A 20,713-nucleotide genomic window follows, 5' to 3' on the forward strand; every position below is an offset into this window, starting at 1 on the left:
ATACGATTCAGCCTCACAGTCTCATCGCAGTCTCGCATAAATCTGACGCCACTGTCATCTCGCCTTCCACTGCCCATCTTTTATTGCTGGCGAGATGACAGCCTCTCAGCCTCTTCAGAAAACACAAGCTAACCAGCGCCGATGCCTGTGCCGTGACAGTCAAAGCCGAGACTTTCCAAAGGCTTTCAAAGACAGATATCTTTGAATTTAGATGAGCTGTTAATTACAGTTTGATAAGATGATAAAGTTTGTTTTAAAGTCTTTAGAGTGTTCTCAAAAGGCACTGCTTTAAGTTTTACCATTTTATCCCTGAGATAACAGGGTATCTTTAAAGAAGTGTCTGTTGTTAAAGTCATTTGAAATTCCACTTTGAAAAAAAGTTTTGAAAAGATTGTTCTATATTCATCAAATAATTAAAAAATTGTAGCATGGCTTCTATAAAATTAGGAAGCACGGCTGTTTTTAACATTGATAATAAGTAGTATTTCCTAAGCATCAAATCAACATATTAGAATGATTTCTAAAAGATCATGTGACACTAAAGACTGAAGTATTCTAAAATAATTCAGCTTTGCATCACAGGAATAAATACCAAATATTTAAAGTGCTATTTTAAATTGTACAGCATTGGTAAATATAAAAACACAAAGTTCCCAATCACAAACTTGTTCATCAAGGGCTTTTTGGACAACTTTTACAGCTCATTTAACACATATTTGCTTAATACAAGCTTATTAAAAATGTGAGCTTTTGAATGCTTTTGAACCCTTTGGAGTGTCTTGCCCAATAGCCTGTCACTCTTAAGTTATATTTGTTTTTTGCAGATTCAAGGTTAAAATGTCTGTGGCAAAGCCAGTGCATTAATTTAAGTGTGAAATTTATTTCATTGACTGATAATTGAAATGAAAGTGCATTTAGGTTGCAGTAAAATTCAGCTTTTTCTTGTCCATAATTAACAGTGAGTAATGTATTCAGCATAGATTTCTGGCCTGTGCTCAATAAAGATAACGTTTCATAATTAGTCTCATTTCCAAATCTTTTCTCTCTTAATCACCAGGGAAGCGCTGTATGGGACTGGTAGACTTGGACCGCAGTTGGGCCGCCGAGACTCATGGGTATTCTGTGAGGGTGATGACCATGGTCCCCGAGGGCTGCTCGCCTAAGAACAATATGCTGGTGGGGATACCGACAAGATAACACTGACTCATGAGAAACACCCGTCATGTCAGGACTACAAATTCTGTACCTCCATGAACGGAAGTTCAATGTTTTTTCATTCATTCCGTGAGATGTTTGTCCATTTTAAAGGGATAGTTCATCTAAATATGAACACTTTGGGATCATTCTAACCTCTATTTTTTTCTTTTTCTGCGAAACAAAAAGAAGTTAGTCACTCTTTTCAATAAAACAAAAGTGGATGTTGATTTGAACTAACAAAAAATAGCTTTTTGTACTTTTGGGAGTTTGAATTACCATCCACTTTTCTTTTATGCAGAACAGAAGCTTTGACATTCTATCTGACGTCTCACAGAAGAAAAAAGAAATACTGATATTGAATGACACTGACAAGATTTTAATTTTTGGGTAAACCAATCGTTTAATTGATTTCCTTTGATGCAAAAGCACAGATGGCTACTTTTTAGCACATACACCCTTGAATCATGGTTTGATGATTCAATTGTGCAATCAGTTCAGATTTTTAAAAGGCTTCTAAACTTGACGTCTTCTAAACAATTAGAGTGATTTTTATTTCACTAACGTCTTATAGATCAGTACTTTCCTGCTTGATTTGCATGCCAAGGGTTTATTTGTAAAAAGAGACAAAAAGCCCCACGCCCCTCAATAAATTAAACATGATTTCAAAGGCTGTTTGCAAATCAGACACATTGAATTGTGTAAAACCACCTTGCGCCCTCTCCTCCACCGTTATCTCATATTATGCGCAAAACAAAAGAGTCTCAAAAGGCTGCTTTTCTCATGTTATTACCAATGTAAAATTATTCATTGTAATTTGCTCTTCTCCCTCGCAAGAAAGCGGGGACGTCGCTCTTGAGCTTTTGTCTCAAAGTGTTTGATTAAAAGTATTGAAAGTAAACACGAGGAGGTATTTATCTCGACTCCCTCGTGTCAGGGGTTGGGAGAATTTGAAAGGGTTAATATTTATGAAATGGTGCATGCGTGGATTAATCTGACCACGGTTATGAATATTTGATTAGGCCACGGCTCGCACAAATGTCAAAGTGTTGTGTCGGTCTGCGGCGTGCACTGATATATGAACTATTCCCCCGGTTTACTTTGCTGTGTTTGGAGCCATACTGTCATCAAACACGCCTCCGGTTTGCCCGCTACAGAAGAGCCGCGGACTGTCACGTTTGTGATATAGAGATGAGATCTGTTCCTCCGCCATGAGGAAGTGCACAACCTTTAAGCTTTGAGGAACCAAGCCAGCACAGCTCATCTGAATTCTGCTAGCGGAGCCAATCTCACTGAGTGTGAAAGACCGGAGACGGGGGCACCTTCCAAAGAGCTGGAATCATTTCAATGGGAAACGCTGCTTTCCTCAAGGTTTGGCTCGGGGCCCTGGCTAAATGTACATGAAAAACAAATACATACAGTGTTGGATAGAATGAGGCTAGATATAACCGCATTACTGTAATGCTGACATAAAGATATTGGAAGGTTGTTTCTTTTGTCTTTTTCGTTGTTGCTGGGTTTTTGTCTTCTTCTTTCTAAAGAGTACAGAATTGCTGATTTCGTAATATAAAAATTGATGCACTATGCCAAAATCTGACAGTGGCAAATGCACAATACTAAAAAACATGGCCTGTAGAGACAATACTGATAACAGAAGTGGAGGTGTAAGTAAAGTTTTGGTGTTGAGCTTATTTTTTGGCTGCTGAATATACTACTAAATGTAAACCTACTTAACCGCTTTACAGATAATTTACTCACCTTCTTGTCATCCAAGATGTTCATGTCTTTTTCTTCAGCCGTAAAGGAATCTTTTTGAGGCAAACATTTCAGGATTTTTCTTCATATAGTGAACTTCAGTGGTGCGGGCGAGTTTGAGCTTCCAAAATGAAGTTTAAATGCAGCTTCAAAAGTTCTAAGCAATCTCAGCCGTGGAAGAACATTCTTATCTACACTGTAAACAAAATCTGTAGAAATTACAGTATTACTGGCAGCTGGTTGCCAGTAACTTACTGTAGATTTAAATTTATGCTATTTACTGGCAACAGTTTGTTCAAAGTTAATTGAACATTAAACATTAACAAGTCTTTATCTTTACAGAATAAAACTAAAATAACAGCCTCATGCAAAGCATTCTGGGAACCAAAATCTAAAGGAAAAAAACAGAAAAAGGTTGATGAAGGTTTCTGGTTCCCAGAATGCTTTGCAGTAGGTTGTTATTTTATAGTTTTATTCTGTAAAGACAAAGACTTGTTAATGTTTAATGTTCATTTAACTTTGAACAAACTGTTGCCAGTAATTAACATAAATTAAAAATCTACAGTAAGTTACTGGAAACCAGCTGCAGAACTACAGCAAATTTTTTACAGTGTAGTTAAAAAAAGAGTGTACAATTTACAAAAATTGATTCACCCAACTATAGCGATTCCATTTGAAACCATTTAAAAATCAGTTGGTTTACCTCCGAATCGATTTATGTTTAATTATTTTACTTTTCCTAAGAGGTGATGGGGAGAAGTTGCCGCTTTTATTCCAACAGAGGGCGAAATGTATAAATGTGTTGCACTTTAAGCAGCACCGCGCAGACGATCAGTGTATGGCATCAAAGTACTGCCACAGCGATTTGAAAGCATGCAAAGCCATCTGATTTCTCAGGGCTCAGGGCGACAAATTGCGACCATTTTTCTGCCGGAGGGACTAATTTTTGTGAGCGGTCGCACTGGCACTACTACTGCGTCGTTTAACTCACAAGCGCTGCCATCTGGGGCATGTTTACTATGCCTGGGGCCCTGCGATTGCATTCTGGGGTGGTCCACCTCGGAAGAAATCGCAATCGCGTTCCCGTCTGAGAAATTACGATCCAGGATAATTCGGTCGCGACAAACAAACCGAAAGCGAAACTAAATGTCTTAGCTGTTTAGCTTACTGCAATGCAATTCAAGCACCTTTTTAATGACTTTCCAGTATTTAACATAACTATTTCCAGCACTTTAAAGCTCTAAAATTATCCAATTTGAATGTTATTTTTAATGGGATAACCAAAATATACTTTGCGTTAAACAAAGTAAAATTTGTTATGCTGGGAAAACATGACTAAAACGGTTTGGAGAGTAGCATAGCACTTTATTTTATTTCAGAAAGTATTTTTTTACTCATTTTGTTGAACATTTGAATAGACGATGGGTTAAATTTTTTTTTTATTACAATTTATATACTTTTAACCTTCAAATGTTCCTCTTGTCTAGCTCTGCGTCAACTTTGTGTATTCCGGTTCATGACATCTCATTTTCTCCACCAACTTCAAAATTGCCCTACATCGCCACAGAAGTACCGACCCCATCGTCTCATTAGATAAGACCATTCTTTCTCGACTGGGAGCTTTAGAACCCTTTGAAGCTGCGTTTAAACTGTGTTTTGGAAGTTCAAACTCCTGGGCACCATAGAAGTCCATTATTTGGAGAACATTCCTGAATTTTTCTTCCTCAAAAAACTATTTCTTTATGACTGAAGAAAGAAAGACATGAACATATTGAATGACAAGGGGGTGAGTAAATTATCTGTAAATTTTTGTTCTGAAAGTGAAATTCTCCTTTAACATAATCGTATGTAAATACTCACAAAAAAAGAAATCTATTGGAGGTGATGCAAAGTTAATCTGTCTGAATTCAGACAATTTGGTTTTAGGTTGAAACAAGATACCTTCTGATGTTCATTTATGTTTAGTTTGTGCTATAAACTAGTAAAGAGAAAGAGATGATCGGTTCATGTCCCGCTTGAACAGAGGCGCTACAGTGATTTGTCACAACACATTAAAGAGACACAAAATAGTATTTATTGTTTAAGTTTCTTACAAAAATGGCAAAATTTGATTCTTGCCAAAAGTAAGAAGTTAGAGCGCTATGGCTTGTCAGACATGGCGAAAGTAACCAGTGATGGGGAAAGTTACTTTTAAAAATAATGCATTAGAATATTGTGTTACTTCCTAAAAAAGTAACTAATTACATTACTTTTAGGTTACTTTTTAAATCTAGGCAGGGTTTGCTTGATAGTTTTTAATTTGAAAAGTTTTATATTTGGCAAATGTAAGCCTCAGGCTGAAGGAAAAGTAAATTCATGTCTGTACGGTAGAACACAGAAGAAAGTTCAACATTCTTCAGCAATAAAATTAGTTTAACTTGAGTAATTTTTGCTTATTAGTATGCTTGAATTGGATCATCTAAAGCAGCAAAGACACTGGGTATTAATATAGGATTAAACACACAAGGATATTTGTATTATTTAACATATTCAGAGTTGCATTTCACTGTTTTTATTCATTTTGAGGAATACTGAATCTTTTTTGTGAGTGAGGTGAATTAATGCGTGTTCACATTTATGCTAGGATTAAAGTAACATCTTCCTCCAGATTTCTCTTAACATGCAGACAGGAGAGCTTTCAATCAATAAATGGGAAAAAATTAACTGGCATTACTTATTTGAAAAAGTAACTTAGATATTTTCTTGAAAACGGAAAAATAATGCGTTACTTTACTAGTTACTTGAAAAAAGTAATTGCAAAGGGTCATTTGGATTAATTTCTAATTTAGATGCAAATATGGTCCTCCTCTGTATGCAAATTTGATTTATTGAAAATAAATATTGAATGCAGTGACCCAGAAATCCCTATTTTTTTCTATATAGAGCTGAGTTACACAACAGAAACAGCACTATGCACAGTTATACTGCTGTTTTGCTCAAGAACTGCTTATGTGGGCGAAACAGTCCTTAAAAATTTGGCACATAACTTTTCCCGTACCATTTTGTGGAATAGAAGTGAACTCTAAAGGCATTAGTCCTCATCCACTTTTTCAGCTTCATTGGTTCCAGAAAGTATTCTTTGAAATTAATTTTTCCCATAGAGATTTTGAAGGCGCAATATGTATGTATATATATATATGTATATATATATATATTGACTTGTGTACTTGCATTACTTCCAAATGTTTCCAAGAATGTTTAAATCCAGAGAAATAAGATTTAATAATAAGAAGTAGTGTAACAGACCGGTTTTGTTTTGTAGAAAACATGGAAACTTGTTATGCATTTTTTTTTTTTTTTTGTTATGCATTGTCTTAGGTGACGAACGCACAGAGCAGTAGCGTTATAACAGAACTTTCAGCACACTCAGATCTATCTAGTATGATAAAACAGTGCTGTTTTACCCCACAAACACATGACTGGAAGAAGTGGAAGTGGTCGAATGTAACATAATAAAAGCTCTGCTGCTTTTATGCCGTGTCTGACCGTCTCTCATTAGCAATTGCTCCAGAGACCTTGTTTTGCCCCACGCTGCTTTATTCTACAGTGATGTTAGTAAAGCTTTAGTATATTAGCTTATCCATGAACATGATTTCTTGTCGAGTCCCGTCGGATTGCATCAGCTGTGGGGTGAAGGCGGCAATTCCCATGATTCCACACTCAATCACGGCATCATCAAACCACGCCTTTGTTTTCGTTGTTTGTTTTGAATATGCACACTCTAGCGGCGAAAATTACATATTGTGCCTTTTTGAAAGAGTAAAAGCATATATTGTTAAAGCATTTAATGCAAGCCATTAATAAAGCCACATGAATCACATTTTTAAATTATTTTTAAAAAAGACAAATGAGAAAATCAGACACCTAAAAATCAGTACTTAGCAGCTTTAAAGAGATTGTTCAGCCAAAGATGAAAATTCATCATTTACTCATCCTCATGTTGTTTCAAACCTGTATGATTTTGAGAATGTTTGTAAAAAAAAAAAAATGTGACCCTGGACCACAAATCTTAATTGTGTCTTAATTATCACAAGTATATTTGTATCAATAGCCAAAAATACATTGTATGGGTTAAAATTATCGATTTTTTTTATTTATGCCAAAAATCGTTAGGATATTAAGTAAAGATCATGTTTTGTGAAGATATTTTTTAAATTTCCTACTGTAAATATATTAAAACTTCATTTCTGATTAGTAATATGCATTGCTAAGAACTTAATTTGGACAACTTTAAAGGCGATCTTCTCAATATTTAGTTTTTTTTTTTTGTTGCACTCAGATTCCAGATTTTCAAATAGTTGTATCTCGGCCAATATTGTCCTGTCCTAACAAACCATACATCAATTGAAAGCTTATTTATTCAGCTCTCAAATGATGTATAAATCTCAGTTTCAAAAAATGTACCCTTATGACTGGTTTTGTGGTCCAGGGTCTCAAATGTTGGAAGTCAATGGCTACTGTCAACTGTTTGGTTACCAACATTCTTCCAAAAATCTTCAACAGATGAATCTTCAACAGTGTTCAACAGAACACGGGTTTGGAACAACATGAGAATGAGTAAATGATGATTTGGAACTCTCTGATTGGTGGAATTGTCTGTACGGCATCATGGGTAATGTAGTTTTTCATCATGAATTCAGCTTTTAAACAGGATTATTTTATAAATAATTTGAAACAATGTGAATGGATGGCTTCAACGACATGAACAACCTCAGAACTACAAGTAATCTTTAAAAAATAAATTTCCCAATGGAGAATTTTTTTTTTTTTTTATTACTTCTGAAGCACTTTTGCAGTCTCAAATCGGATGCTTGTTGAGGAGAGCTGTGTTGTTACTTTTCATCAGGCCTACCAATTTCACATGGCACACGATATAACTGATGGAAAATGTCCTTTAGGCTTGAGTTGAAAAGGGGCCCCATGACAATATCATATAGACTTGGGGGTGGGCATTCGACTTGGATCAGTAAGCAACCACCTAGCAACTGCATAACAATGAGCTTAAAACCCACTCAACACCTTATCAGCCATATAACGGTCTCCTGGCAAGCACTCAACACCCAGCGAGATTTGCTTTCAGCATAACATGTAAAATTGTAATTTCTATATCTACAGCTCTTCACATGCTTTCTACAATGCTAGTTAAAGTCTGCTTGTGTAGCCAAGAGCCCAATAGGTAGAAGAGATGCATCAAGGGCGCTGAAAGCGCTTCTCTGATGACAAGTACAGACTGTGCTATTGCTTCCTTTACAGTAGCTCCTGTTTCCTCTCTAGCACTCAGACGGGAAAGTCAGTTTCTTTGGAAATATCAAGAAGAGCAATGTGCAATTTCACCTATGGCAGGCCGCAAAAATTCATGAGCAAATCAAGCCGCAATCCGCCTTAAATTCATCTGTGACAAAACCTAATCAGAAAGCGCGGCAGGCTCTCCAGTTCTGAAGAGGTTGAAAATGAGTTTTTCTCCAGTGTCACCATTCATACAGGCTGTGGACGGATCTCCATAAATTTAGAGTGACCGTGTCTTTTCTTAACATATCTTGAAATGTCACCGTGTAGTTCATGTTCACTTGGACTGAAAATACATATGAAGCACATTTCGCTTTGACAGTGATGATAAACTTTGCAAGGCATTATGGATTTAAAACTGTGTTGTATAATAGAGCATGATATGTCAGGCAGATGTAGGCATAATCATATTAAAATATTTAAAATACTACTAAATCAAAGGCTTATAGGCTGTTTTATTGGTCTTTTTGATCTTTTTCTTTCCTTCATCAAAATTAATGATTTTGAGAATGTATTAATGTATATTTTATTACGAAATTGTGAAATATGATGTTTTCCAATAATACGTGAGTGGTATGTTTCCCATGTGCTGAATCTTTGAACTTCCTTCTTTAGCATTAACACACGAATAAATTTCACTGAAGAAAGTAATGAACAAACCTGCTTTACAAGACATGCTGTTTTCTATGCAGGAATCTTCTGTTCAGTTCATAGTCCAAGTATATTAATAGGAACATATTATTTAAAAGCAAGCTGATTTTACATTATATTCTAGTGCTAGTGTACGTTCAGATCGCAGATGAAATCTGTCCGCCAGCTCTCATGTGAGAAAAATTGCATTGAATCTGACATTTTCAGATTGGATCTGGGCCGCTTTTAATATATGGATATAAATAGGATGCGTATCAAAGTGCTGGCAATGTGACATGAATGTAAAGTTTTTGTCACTTGAATTATACTTTTGTCATAATAGTAGGGCTGCACGATATTGGGAAAAAATTACATTGCAATATATTTTTTTCTTACGATATATATTGCTATGTGTACAAATTCATTTATGTTCATCAGGTTGTTTTGAACTGCTTAAAAATCAAATAATAATTCAAGAATAATTGGGGTAATTTTGTAAGCATTTTCAAAGAATAAAAAAATTTAAAAGTACAGTATAATCAAAACCCTGAAATAAAATACTTTTTAAAGCTTATTTTGGGTAGTTTCATAAACAGTTTGACTCACCTTATTCACTGTCAATTCAGGCAAATCAAGGCTCTAATATGAAATTAATAATGAATGTTGCTTTTACCCTGATGAAAGGGAAATCAGCTTCTTCCTTTCACGAAAAAAAATTAAAAGCTTAGCCAAGATGGAGGAACAGCTGATCATAGCTGTTACAGGGATAACATTTTTTAGCAGCAGAGCTACTGCAAGCAATTTTTAGTTTTGGAAATCCATTTATCTTTGCTGAAACTTCCGCGTTTTTAGGAGAGCGTGGCTCATGGTTGCTTAGCAACGGCAGACGCCACTGGAGCTCAAGTTACAGAGTGCTTTAAGCCCCATTCACACTACACGCGACACAGCGACGCGATCCCATTCATTTCAATGGAGAGCTGGCGATTTCCGGCGACGAGAGCGACAGCGGCCGTCAGCGACCGTTGGCAACCGGATGTGGGCGTGTCGAGCGACGCGACAAAGTTCAGAATCTCTAAACTTTATGCAAATGAAGAGCGACTTTCGGGAGCGACAGCCAATAGGAAAGAAGATGATAGTGCTCATGTGATCATTCTTCTTTCAGCTCCAGCAGAGGAGAAATTAATTCCTGTCGTTAGCACATACAGGAACATAAATTTAAAAAATGAGGCATGGAAAGGGGTGGCCAATATCGTGGGGATTCCACGTAGGTTTTTAATGAACTAATAGGATGTAAAATTAGATATTACCTCTTAAAAAATCAAAACCAAAATGTGTTAAATGTATGACAACAGACAAAATCATAAATGATTAGACAGCAAATAAACGTACCATATTAAAAATAATATTAACTGCATTAAAATGAATTGTAACATGCTTGTCTTTGTTTCTAAAGTTGCTTTGGATAAAAAACGTCTGTTAAATGACGTTACTAAGCAACCAGTAATAAGAACGCCCAATAGCGACCTCATCGCCAGCCTCTGGCGACATGCAGCGACAGAAGTCGCTGCTAGTGTGAACGGGGCTTTAGAAAGAAGGAGAAAGCGACTTTTAGGCGCGACGTGTGAACGGTCCCTTAAATTCGTAGTGTTTCCGCGAGTTGTGGCAACAACTGCCAGGCACTCCCGACAAAACACCTGTTTTTGGTCAGCAGCATCCTTTTTGTATCCAAAATACTTCCATATGACCGACGTTGCATTTCTTTTTGCGACCAAATCTTCCATTTCGGCGCTTTTCTCCCGTCCCGCGCTCATTTCGCCATGCGCACGCAGAGACTGCATGCATGAAGTAGGTGAAGCAACGTGTGCATTGTAGTTTTTAAAGAACCTTTAAACATGAGTTAATTACTTTATTTTAGACATATAGATCAGTGAATAGAAAGTTTAGAAATATAGAAAGTACATTTTCAAATCAGACACATAAATTTTTTTTTTGGCCTGCATCGTGATTGCCAAGATGTGACTATCGCGCATGCGTACATCGCGATGACGATGCTGAAACGATCTATCGTGCAGCCCTACATAATAGTAAAAATTCTAATATAATGTTTTTGACTTAGGGTGAAGAAGACCGTGAAAATGTGATCACTTGTTTGATATTGTATGAACAACTCCACAAAATTATATTTAAGCTTAAAATTGGATGGGACACTTTTGGTTCACAGGTTGTGTACTGTTACGTTTTGTGAGTGGCTTTCCAATATCTCACTATTCCGTTACAATATGAGGTGTTTCCTTGTCATTTTTCTGTAATATAGCACCTTTGTTGAGTGATGAGCATGAATATGGCACTAGACTGCTTTGAGATGGGTCCAGATATAGATGTGGTCTGGCGTACTTGCATGTCTAAGTGTTCACCCAATGAAAACGGAGTCGAAACATAGATGCTTATTTCATGTGCCCTCTGACCAAAGCTATGGGGAAGCTGAAAATGAGACGTAAGACTGCACACGACTCCTGGAGACCTGAGACTCAAGTGATGAGTTAGGACCATACATTTTCCTTGCAGGAGTTTTACGTGACAAACGCAGGTGCCCTCCTGTCTGCAAGTCCTCCTTTACAAGTGATTTCTTATTAGCGACATACTGGACAAATAATTTACATATTAATATTAAGATATTTCACATTAAAGATGTTTACATATAGTCCACAAGAGAAAGTAATAGTTGAATTTATAAAAAATCACCCTGTTCCAAAGTTTACATACACTTGATTCTTAATACTGTGTTGTTACCTGAATCGACGGCTGTGTTTTTTGTTTAGTGATAGTTGTTCATGAGTCCCTTGTTTGTCCTGAACAGTTAAACTGCCCGCTGTTCTTCAGAAAAATTCTTCAGGACCCACAAATTCTTTGTTTTTTCAGCATTTTTGTGTATTTGAACCCTTTCCAACAATGACTGTATGATTTTGAGATCCATCTTTTCACACTGAGGACAACTGAGGGACTCATATGCAACTATTACAGAAGGTTCACTGATGCTCCAGAAGGAAACACAATACATTTAGAGCCAGGGGTGAAAACTTTTGAACAGAATGGTCAGAATGTGTAAAAAAAATTGCTTTGCCTAAATGTATGAGTCCCTCAGTTGTCCTCAGTGTGAAAAGATATGACTGTTACGATCGGCTGTGATTGGTTCATGCGATAAATCCCGCCTCTTGTTTTCCTGCGCGTTCTTGAATCAGTCTGAATCTGGTTTGAATTATCAATATCCGTTAATGGGAACACTAAACAGATTACACACTTAGATATCATAAAACCTCTTCAATATGTCAAAATAAGACTTAAATGGCACGAAAACGTGGTGAAGTTTGAAGTAGGCTAAAACTCCGTGTCTGTAACCAACACTGAGCTTTGATGATCTGAAAAAAAAAAAAAAATGTTGAAAGTATAAGCGACAAATAGCTGACCATCACTTCACAAATAAAATACATTGTTTAATTACTGTAATAAATGGCTAAAGTGAAAAACACTGATGCACAGAATATTGTTTACATTGTTAATGAAAAAAAATATAAAATAGATTTTTTTTAAATGATTTCACAAACGAGATCCATTCTCATTAATATAACGTTCTATTAATGATGTTAACATAGCAATTCATACTGACATTGGATCATAAGTGACTAAATTAATTTGACCGTTTTTACTTAGAAATTATTGTTTAATTTCACACAAATACTTCAAAAAAACAGCACGTTAAATATATAACGTGTATAAAAAAACATGTATTTTATATATAACAATATGTATTTACAAGTACCTCAAGTACCACAAACGTCATCCATTAAAATAATTTATAAAATATAGTCATTGATATTAGATGTTGCATATACGCATATAATAAACTTGTAATTATACGGGAGTAATGGTGTATGTGGAACAAGCGCTCCCGTCTCTCCTTATTGGGCGCAGTGCTCATTCAGAGGGTGTGGAGAGAGAGAGAGACAGAGGAGCGCACAGACTCTGAGCTCCAGTCCACGGCTCTCCAGCGGAGGAGCGGAGCGGAGCGCGGACAGACAGACACGCTGCCGGTTATTCGTGCATGAACAGCAGCCAGTTCCTTCTGCTCGACCCGCTTCGAAGCTTTGAATATTAACGGATCTAAACCTCACCATCATCCCTTCCAAACATAGGAGAGCAGCGGCGACGTTTGGATATACGCACCGCACAAGCACGGAGATGTGGATCATAAAGTTCATGTTGATTTGGACCTGCTGGTTCGGAGTGAGCGCAGACTTCGATGGCAGGTGAGAGCTGAGTTTAAACGTGTGGACGATTGAATCAATGTGTTGTGAAGAGTTTTGGTGAAGGAGGCATATTTTAGTTCGTTTTAGTAAGTAAACTACTTTAAGATTTTAAACATCCTGAGAAGGAACCTTTAAGTATTAATCTTTAAGTTGCATTGTACTGTATCATCTCAAGCATAATATGAAAAATATTAATATATAGCCAGGTGTGCGTTTGAGGCTTGCCAGTTGTACAGTTAATCTATTGTAAGCCATTCTTTTGTGCAAGGTCAAAACACTTCAAGTGTTTATTAAAAGGAGATTTTAATGCTGATATTTTTTGAGACATCCAATTTTGAATAAGCAGTTGTATAATATAGGAAATCATCCCTTGACAAGCCTCACAGTAATGTGATAAAAATCAAAGAGACACTTGTGCTTGAAGATCAATCTGAAAGATTAATGATACCATTAAGCCAGCATTTTTTTAAATCAGCGTTTTTTTAAATAGCTTTTAACAGTGTTGATAGATAACAAAACGTAAAACATCATGTCCTCACAAAATAAAGTTTATCCATTCTAAAAATCATTGTTTACACAAATGCTCATGATTTATTTGTACAAAAGTCACACTTGATGAAAGCATAACCGGTGTAAGACGTCTTAAGTTTAGTGCTGTTGTGATCCGTTCAATTTAGGACAGGCTAAAAGTTTGTGTTGTTACTGTGTTGTCAATCAAGCAGTGAACTTGTGAACTTGCATCCTTCAACAGTTGCTCTTAAAGATTTTTGCAAATGCAAAGTCCTGGCCTTTTTCTAAGTCTTTAACTTATCAGTTTGTTTTGAATATGTAAATAGATGGCAGTTTGTAAAACGTGTGTTTAAGAATCATTTATTCTCCCTCTTGGACATTCAGCGCACGCGTTCCCGGTTGTTTCGTGCCCCAACATGTAATGTGAAATATGTGGTGAACAGAAACGTGCCAAAGATTCAAATCTGCTTAAAGCTTCATTGAGATTAAAGGGGATCGTATATCCATGCTTAAAATTTACTATGTGCTTGAGATGAGGTACCTCACTATACCTTAGGGCAAGGTTTCTCAGTCCATTCCTGCAGGCCCACCTGCGCTGCACATTTTAGGGGTCTCACTAAACTGGCACGCCCAGCGTACTTCATGAATCCCTCAGCTGGTGAGATGATAGTTGAATTAGATGTGCTAAATAATAGAGATATCCAAAAGCTTTCAAGAATGGATTGCTGTGGGGAGATTATTACAGGGCTTCATTGATCTCTCCTGTCACATTGTATAACTGCTTTTAAAGCTAGTTCTAAGTGCCAACTGTCAGCGTATTATGACTCATCTTTTATTGAGTATGCATTGCTGAATCACATCATTTATTATGTAATGCTTAATTATGCCATTAAAGTATTCATTACATAAATTGGTCTACTTATTACATATGAAAGGTACTTCATGTATCAATAAATTAGTTTTTATTCAAAGTTTATAAAAAATCACATGAAGTCAGCATAAAACCAAAACTGTTTAATTTTTTAATGCACAGCTTTGGTCCTTATATTAACATTTTAATCTTGCTCTGCACTGATTACTGGCCTACAATTTTACTCCTAGCGATAGTTCGCCCAAAAATGAAAACTCTATCATGTCTTTCCAAATAAGAATGAATTTCTTTCTTCTGTGGAAGACAAAATAACTTGTTTTGAAAAATGAAAGTAATGGGGTTCAGTGGTGTTTTGGATCCTACTGAGTTTCATTTTACAGTTCAAAATACCTTGTCATAGAAAGGTTTGAAAATGAGAGTGAAAGACAGAATTTTCATTTTTGTGTGAACTATCCTGTTTCGAATAGCATTTCAATCATCATTTATTAATTTTACAAATTATTAATTATGTGATTTAGTATGCATAGCCATATTGCGTCATGTATTAAGTATGTAATGCCTAATTACATCATGTATTAAATATGCATCACCTATCTACATCATTTATTAAGTATGTGTAGCATAATTACGTCATGTATGTATGCATCACATAATTACGTCATGTATTATATATATCACTTACTTATATGATGTATTAAGTATGCATCGCCTAATTATGGCACGTCTTAAGTATGCATCACCTACTTGCATCACATTTTTAAGTATGTATCACCTAATAACGGAATTTATTATAAGTCACCAAATTACTTCACGTTTTTAGTATGCATATCCTAATTACTTCATGTATTAATTATGCATTACCTAAATACGTCATGTATCAAGCATGCATTACCTAATTACATCCCTTCCGTCATTTGTTAAGTATGCATTGCATATATAATGTACTGCCTACTTATGTCATGTGTTAAGTGTGCATCGCATAATTACATCTTGTATTAAGTATGTATCGCTTACTTACGTGATGTATTAAGTATGCATTACATCATTTATTCAGTATGCATCATTTAATTATTTCTAATTATATCACGTTTTATGTATGCATCAACTAATTATGTCACGTTATAAGTTTGCGTCACCTACTTATGTAATTTATTAGGTATGCATCGCCTAATTACATAATTTATTACGTACACATCACCTACTTACAGTATGTCACTTTTTAAGTATGCCTTAGTTTTATCACCTAATTACGTCATTGAAGTATGCACCACCAAATTACGTCACCTTTTCAGTATGCATAGCCTGATTACATTATGTATTATGCATTACCTAATTACATCATGTATTAAGTATGCATTACTTAATTACAACAACTACGTCATGTATTAAGTATGTTTTGCCTACTTATGCCATGTTGAGTATGCATTGCCTAATTAAATCATGCATTAAGTATGCATAGCTTAATTGTGTCAAATATTAAGTATGCATCAAATTGTTGCAACATGTCTTAAGTATGCATTGCCTAATGAAATCATGCATTAAGTATGCATAGCTTAATTGTGTCATGTATTAAGTATGCATCACATAATTAGATCATGTATTAAGTATGTATCGCTTACTTATGTGCTGTATTAAGTATGCATTGCCCCATTATGTCTTTTATTCCGTATGCATAGCCCAAATTACGTCATGCATTAATTATGCATTGCCTAATTATGTCTTGTTTTAAGTGTGCAAAGCCTAATTACATCATGTATTAAGTATTGCTGAATTACGTCATTGTTGAAAACGCATGGCTTCACACTGTTACAGTCCCTCGGTTCCCACAGGGTGTTCTGCTGAGACGCCGCCCACCCAAGTTTGGACTTGTGAATGCATCTCCTGCAGTGATCTTAATGGCATCTTTTGTCTTCTACTCTGCTGGGAAGCATTTTGTCCTTTTGGCAAAATGAGCAATAGCTGTCCCTCTAAATGGACTGGAAATTTATTCACTGGCAGAAGTACTTTCTGTGTTAAAATTCAAGCTTGCTTCTTTTGCTTCTTCATATTTTCCTTATTTATCATCGCCAGTTGCCCAGAGGCAGAGCACAGCTATGATGCGCTTTCACGAACACATCCGTACGCTGTTAGGGGGACATTAATAATGGGCTTTTGGTACAACATTACCAGCACTCTTTTAGAGACATAATAAATAACTAATGCATATTTGTTTGTCATCTATATTTTTCCAAATGACCTTTTCACGCTCATTTAGTCAAGACTCTGCAATTCATTGTTTTCTACACATTCTAACTTCTCCGTGTCATCCCATACATCATGCGCCTAATGTTTGTGTAACTCACAGACACAATATTGATGCTTTTTCCGCAGGGCATGGCTTGCGCTGGCATTTCAGGAGCGGGAGCTGCCCACTGTAATGAACGTGTACATTAACCTGCTGGTGTACGTTATTAATTTCAGTCGTGATGGAGTTCGCTTGTCACCGGGACCATTATTTGCCAATTTGCCCTGCTTATAAACCTGCTTCAGTGCCCCGATCTAAATTCATAGGCAGAATATAGTGCATGAGCGCACTGTGAGGGGCCCATTCATTATCTCCAGGCCCTTAGCAGGGGCCGTTAAGCTGCTGTCTAATGGCTTATGCTACACCTAAGGGAAGACTCACAGCTAAACCGCCAACTTGTCATTTGCTGACATGATAACAAGAGTAATCAATTACAGATAGACTCATTAAAGTGTCCAACTTTTTAAACTCTTCCAACTTGGGGTTTTGGACAGTTGAGCAGTGGGTTTCTATGACTCACTGGAGTAGAATGTAAAATCCCAGCATCCCTAATTGTTCGAATATATTTTGTCAACAGTGCTTTGTTACTCCCTCACTTAGTCTTGGGGCGCAACACTGTGTGCCAGTTCAGAGGGGTTTAGATGAAGTCCACATGTCCGGTTGGCACTCCGTGTGGTCTTTCAGTTGATTTCATCATCTGAATCGTCTCAGGGAGTAGAATTTGACCCCAGTGCTAAAATCAGCTGCCATGACCGATGAATGTGCACTTGACCGAAAATGCATTGGTCAGTAGGTCTGTAGTCACATTATTTTAAGTGTTTTGCCCGTCTCTAGTTCTAAATTAATCTCTAAATTCAACTGTAGTCATTAAATATAATTTGGTTGCACTTGTATGTGGTCTTGCATTCACATTCAGTGTTCTCACTTAAGAAGCTACTAGATAATTTAAGGTTAGGTTTTGGGGTTTTAGGTTCAGGGTTAGTACCTAGTTATTACATATACGTACATAGTATGTACATTTGTTTACATATACAGTATATACACTTGAGGTCAAAAGTTTACATACACCTTGCAGAATCTGCAAAATGTTAATTATATTACCAAAATAAGAGGGATCTTACAAAATGCATGCTATTTTTTATGTAGTACTGACCTGAATATGTTTACATATAAAGACGTTTACATATAGTCCACAAGAGAAAAAATAATTGCATTTATAAAAATTACCCCATTCAAAAGTTAAAAACTTTTGAACAAAACTAAAAAGTGTACATTTTTCTTACTTTGCCTAAATATCATATTTGTTTATGAAGTACTGCCCTTCAGAAGCTAAAGAAGATACTTACATGTTTCCCAGAAGACAAAATATGACAACATTTACCCTGATCTTCAAATTCCAAAAGTTTTCCCCCCCAGCGTATTTCCTCCTGAAGCATCAGTGAGCGTTTGAACCTTCTGTAATAGTTGCATATGAGTCCCTCAGTTGTCCTCAGTGTGAAAAGTTGGATCTGAAAATCATGCAGTCATTGTCGGAAAGGTTTCAAATCCACCAAAATGCTGAAAAACCTAATAATGTGTGGGGCCTGAAGGATTTTTCTGAAGAACAGTGGGCAGTTTAAATGTTCAGGACAAACAAGGGACTCGTAACCAACTATCACTAAACAAAAAAACACAGCTGTGGATCATTCAGGTAACAACACAGTAGTAAGAATCAAGTGTATGTAAACTTTTGAACAGGGTCATTTTTATAAATTCAAAATATATATATTATGTATCTAAACAATTAATCTAGGAAGAAATTTATTCTAGAAAAAACAGACATTGTTAAAACAACTCACTGCATTCACTACCTCATTAATTTTGATTTGAAACAATTTTTACTCAGAAATGGCTTTTTAGTATTATTACAAGTAACTACAAAGAAATGTAAAATATTGAAGTAAAAAGACTGAAATGGTATTTTGGTAACACTAGTATAGGGAACAATTCTCTCTATGAACTAGTTACTTATTAGCATGCCTATTATTAACACATTGGCTGTTTATTAGTACTTATAAAGCACATATTCTGCAAGACAATTTTCTACATCCCTAATCCTACCCAATACCTGAACTTAACAACTACCTTACTAACTATTAATAAGCAGCAAATTAGGAGTTTATTGGGGCAAAATCAGTTAATGGTTTGTTAATAGCAAGAACTATTTAAAATAAAATGCAACCATATTTTCTTGTAAAACATACTCCAACAACTTCAAAAAAAGGTGCAATATACTCATCATCATCAGTGTTGGGGAAAGTTACTTTTAAAAGTAATGCATTACAATATTGAGTTACTCCCTAAAAAAGTAACTAAGTACGTTTTTTTGGAAAGTAATGCGTTACTTTGCTTTTGCGTTACTTTTTAAATCTGGGCAGGGCTTGCTTGTTTGTTTTTAATATAAAAAGTTATATTTTTGGCAAATGTAAAAAGCCTGTTTACACCAAAAGCCTCAGGCATAAAGAAAAGTAAATTCACGTCTGTACAGTAGACCGCAGAAGAAAAATGTCAACTCTTCAGCAATAAAAAAAGGAAAACAAATGTTAGATTATCTTGAGTAATTTTTGCTTATTAGTATGGATGAATTGGATCATCGAAGGTTGGCAGCAAAGACATCGGTTAATAAAATGGGATTAAATACACAAATGATATTTGTATTATTTAACATATTCAATCATTGCAGGTTTGCGTTGAATTTCACTGTTTTTATTTATTTTGAAGAATACTGTATCTGTTTTTTTAGAGAGATGAATTAATACATGTTCACATTTATTCTAGAACTAAAAGAATATCTTACAATTTCTCTCAATATGGGGACAGGAGAGTTTTTAATCAATAAATGGCAGGAAAAGTAACTGGTGTTACTTATTTGAAAAAGTAACTCAGATATTTTCTTGTCAATTAAAAAGTAATGCGTTACTTTACTAGTTACTTGGAAAAAGTATTATTATTACGTAACTGGCGTTACTTGTAATGCGTTACCGCCAACACTGCTCATCATGACAATGACTTTGATATTTAAAGTGCAGGACACAGTGAATTTAGATACAATATCACATTTCTGGGCTTTTGTTTTTATTTTCAAGACTAAAAATATCCAGTAATAAGTTGAAAACATTCAAATATGTTGTTTATCCCACTTACTTGTAACACTGTACACCACGCAGCTTTGAAATCTGCTTTCTTTTGACTGAGCCAAAAATCAATCTGTGACATTTGGGTTCCTTATTGGTCAACCATCCTTCATGCAAATTCACAGGTCAGAGTTGAAACTTTGGCCTGCATTTCCTCTCTCGTGTGCTTGCATGCTTATGAATCGAATAAAAAAATCATAAAAATGTTCCTGCACTTACAATGTCTTTTTAGGATGTCAAAAGTAATTTTCCAATATTTTTCCAAATTTAGTTTTAGATTTGCAACCCTGTCAGTCAGCCTGTCTACATGACCGCCGCACTGACCATCAAAGAACTCATATCCACTGAGCACAGTTGAATTCAAATGCTCATAAACATCTCAGAAACGGTGGGAGATTCATAAATCCGTCTTTCAGCCATCGGGGCATTTATTTCAGACTTGTACCTGCTGCGTCTGATTGGCGCTCAGCGCCGGATGAGATGGACTTTGCTTGACCGGTGTGTCAGTCTGCAGAAGCACGTTTCTATATTGAGGCTGGCAAATAAAGACAGCTCAACTCTCAAGCGCGCGTTTCAAAGGCGCGTGTCTAATTGTCTGGCAGTCTGTGGAGGTGGCGGAGGAATGTGAAGGGTTGTAATTAAACCCCCCTGCACTTGCACCCGAGCC

General features: G+C 36.0%; 2 protein-coding genes across 3 annotated transcripts in view; both read left to right on the top strand.

Moving 5' to 3' along the window:
- The window catches only part of gstcd (glutathione S-transferase, C-terminal domain containing), a 57,428-nt gene extending 54,746 nt beyond the window's left edge, over positions 1 to 2,682 (top strand). Inside the window, exon 11 of the mRNA XM_073842779.1 lies at positions 1,058 to 2,682. Coding sequence (XP_073698880.1) covers positions 1,058 to 1,197 — 140 coding nt within the window. The 3' untranslated portion in view covers positions 1,198 to 2,682. The remainder of the gene's footprint in view (positions 1 to 1,057) is intronic.
- A 10,241-nt stretch (positions 2,683 to 12,923) lies between these two features.
- Positions 12,924 to 20,713, top strand: part of npnta (nephronectin a) — a 70,138-nt gene continuing 62,348 nt past the window's right edge. Inside the window, exon 1 of one of the 2 annotated variants that reach the window (XM_073842026.1) lies at positions 12,924 to 13,208. In XM_073842026.1, coding sequence (XP_073698127.1) covers positions 13,141 to 13,208 — 68 coding nt within the window. In that variant the 5' untranslated portion in view covers positions 12,924 to 13,140. The remainder of the gene's footprint in view (positions 13,209 to 20,713) is intronic. The other variant, XM_073842027.1, reaches the window with a different exon arrangement.

This window comes from Garra rufa, chromosome 6 (assembly GCF_049309525.1).
Source record: "Garra rufa chromosome 6, GarRuf1.0, whole genome shotgun sequence".
Taxonomy (NCBI): Eukaryota; Metazoa; Chordata; class Actinopteri; order Cypriniformes; family Cyprinidae; genus Garra; species Garra rufa.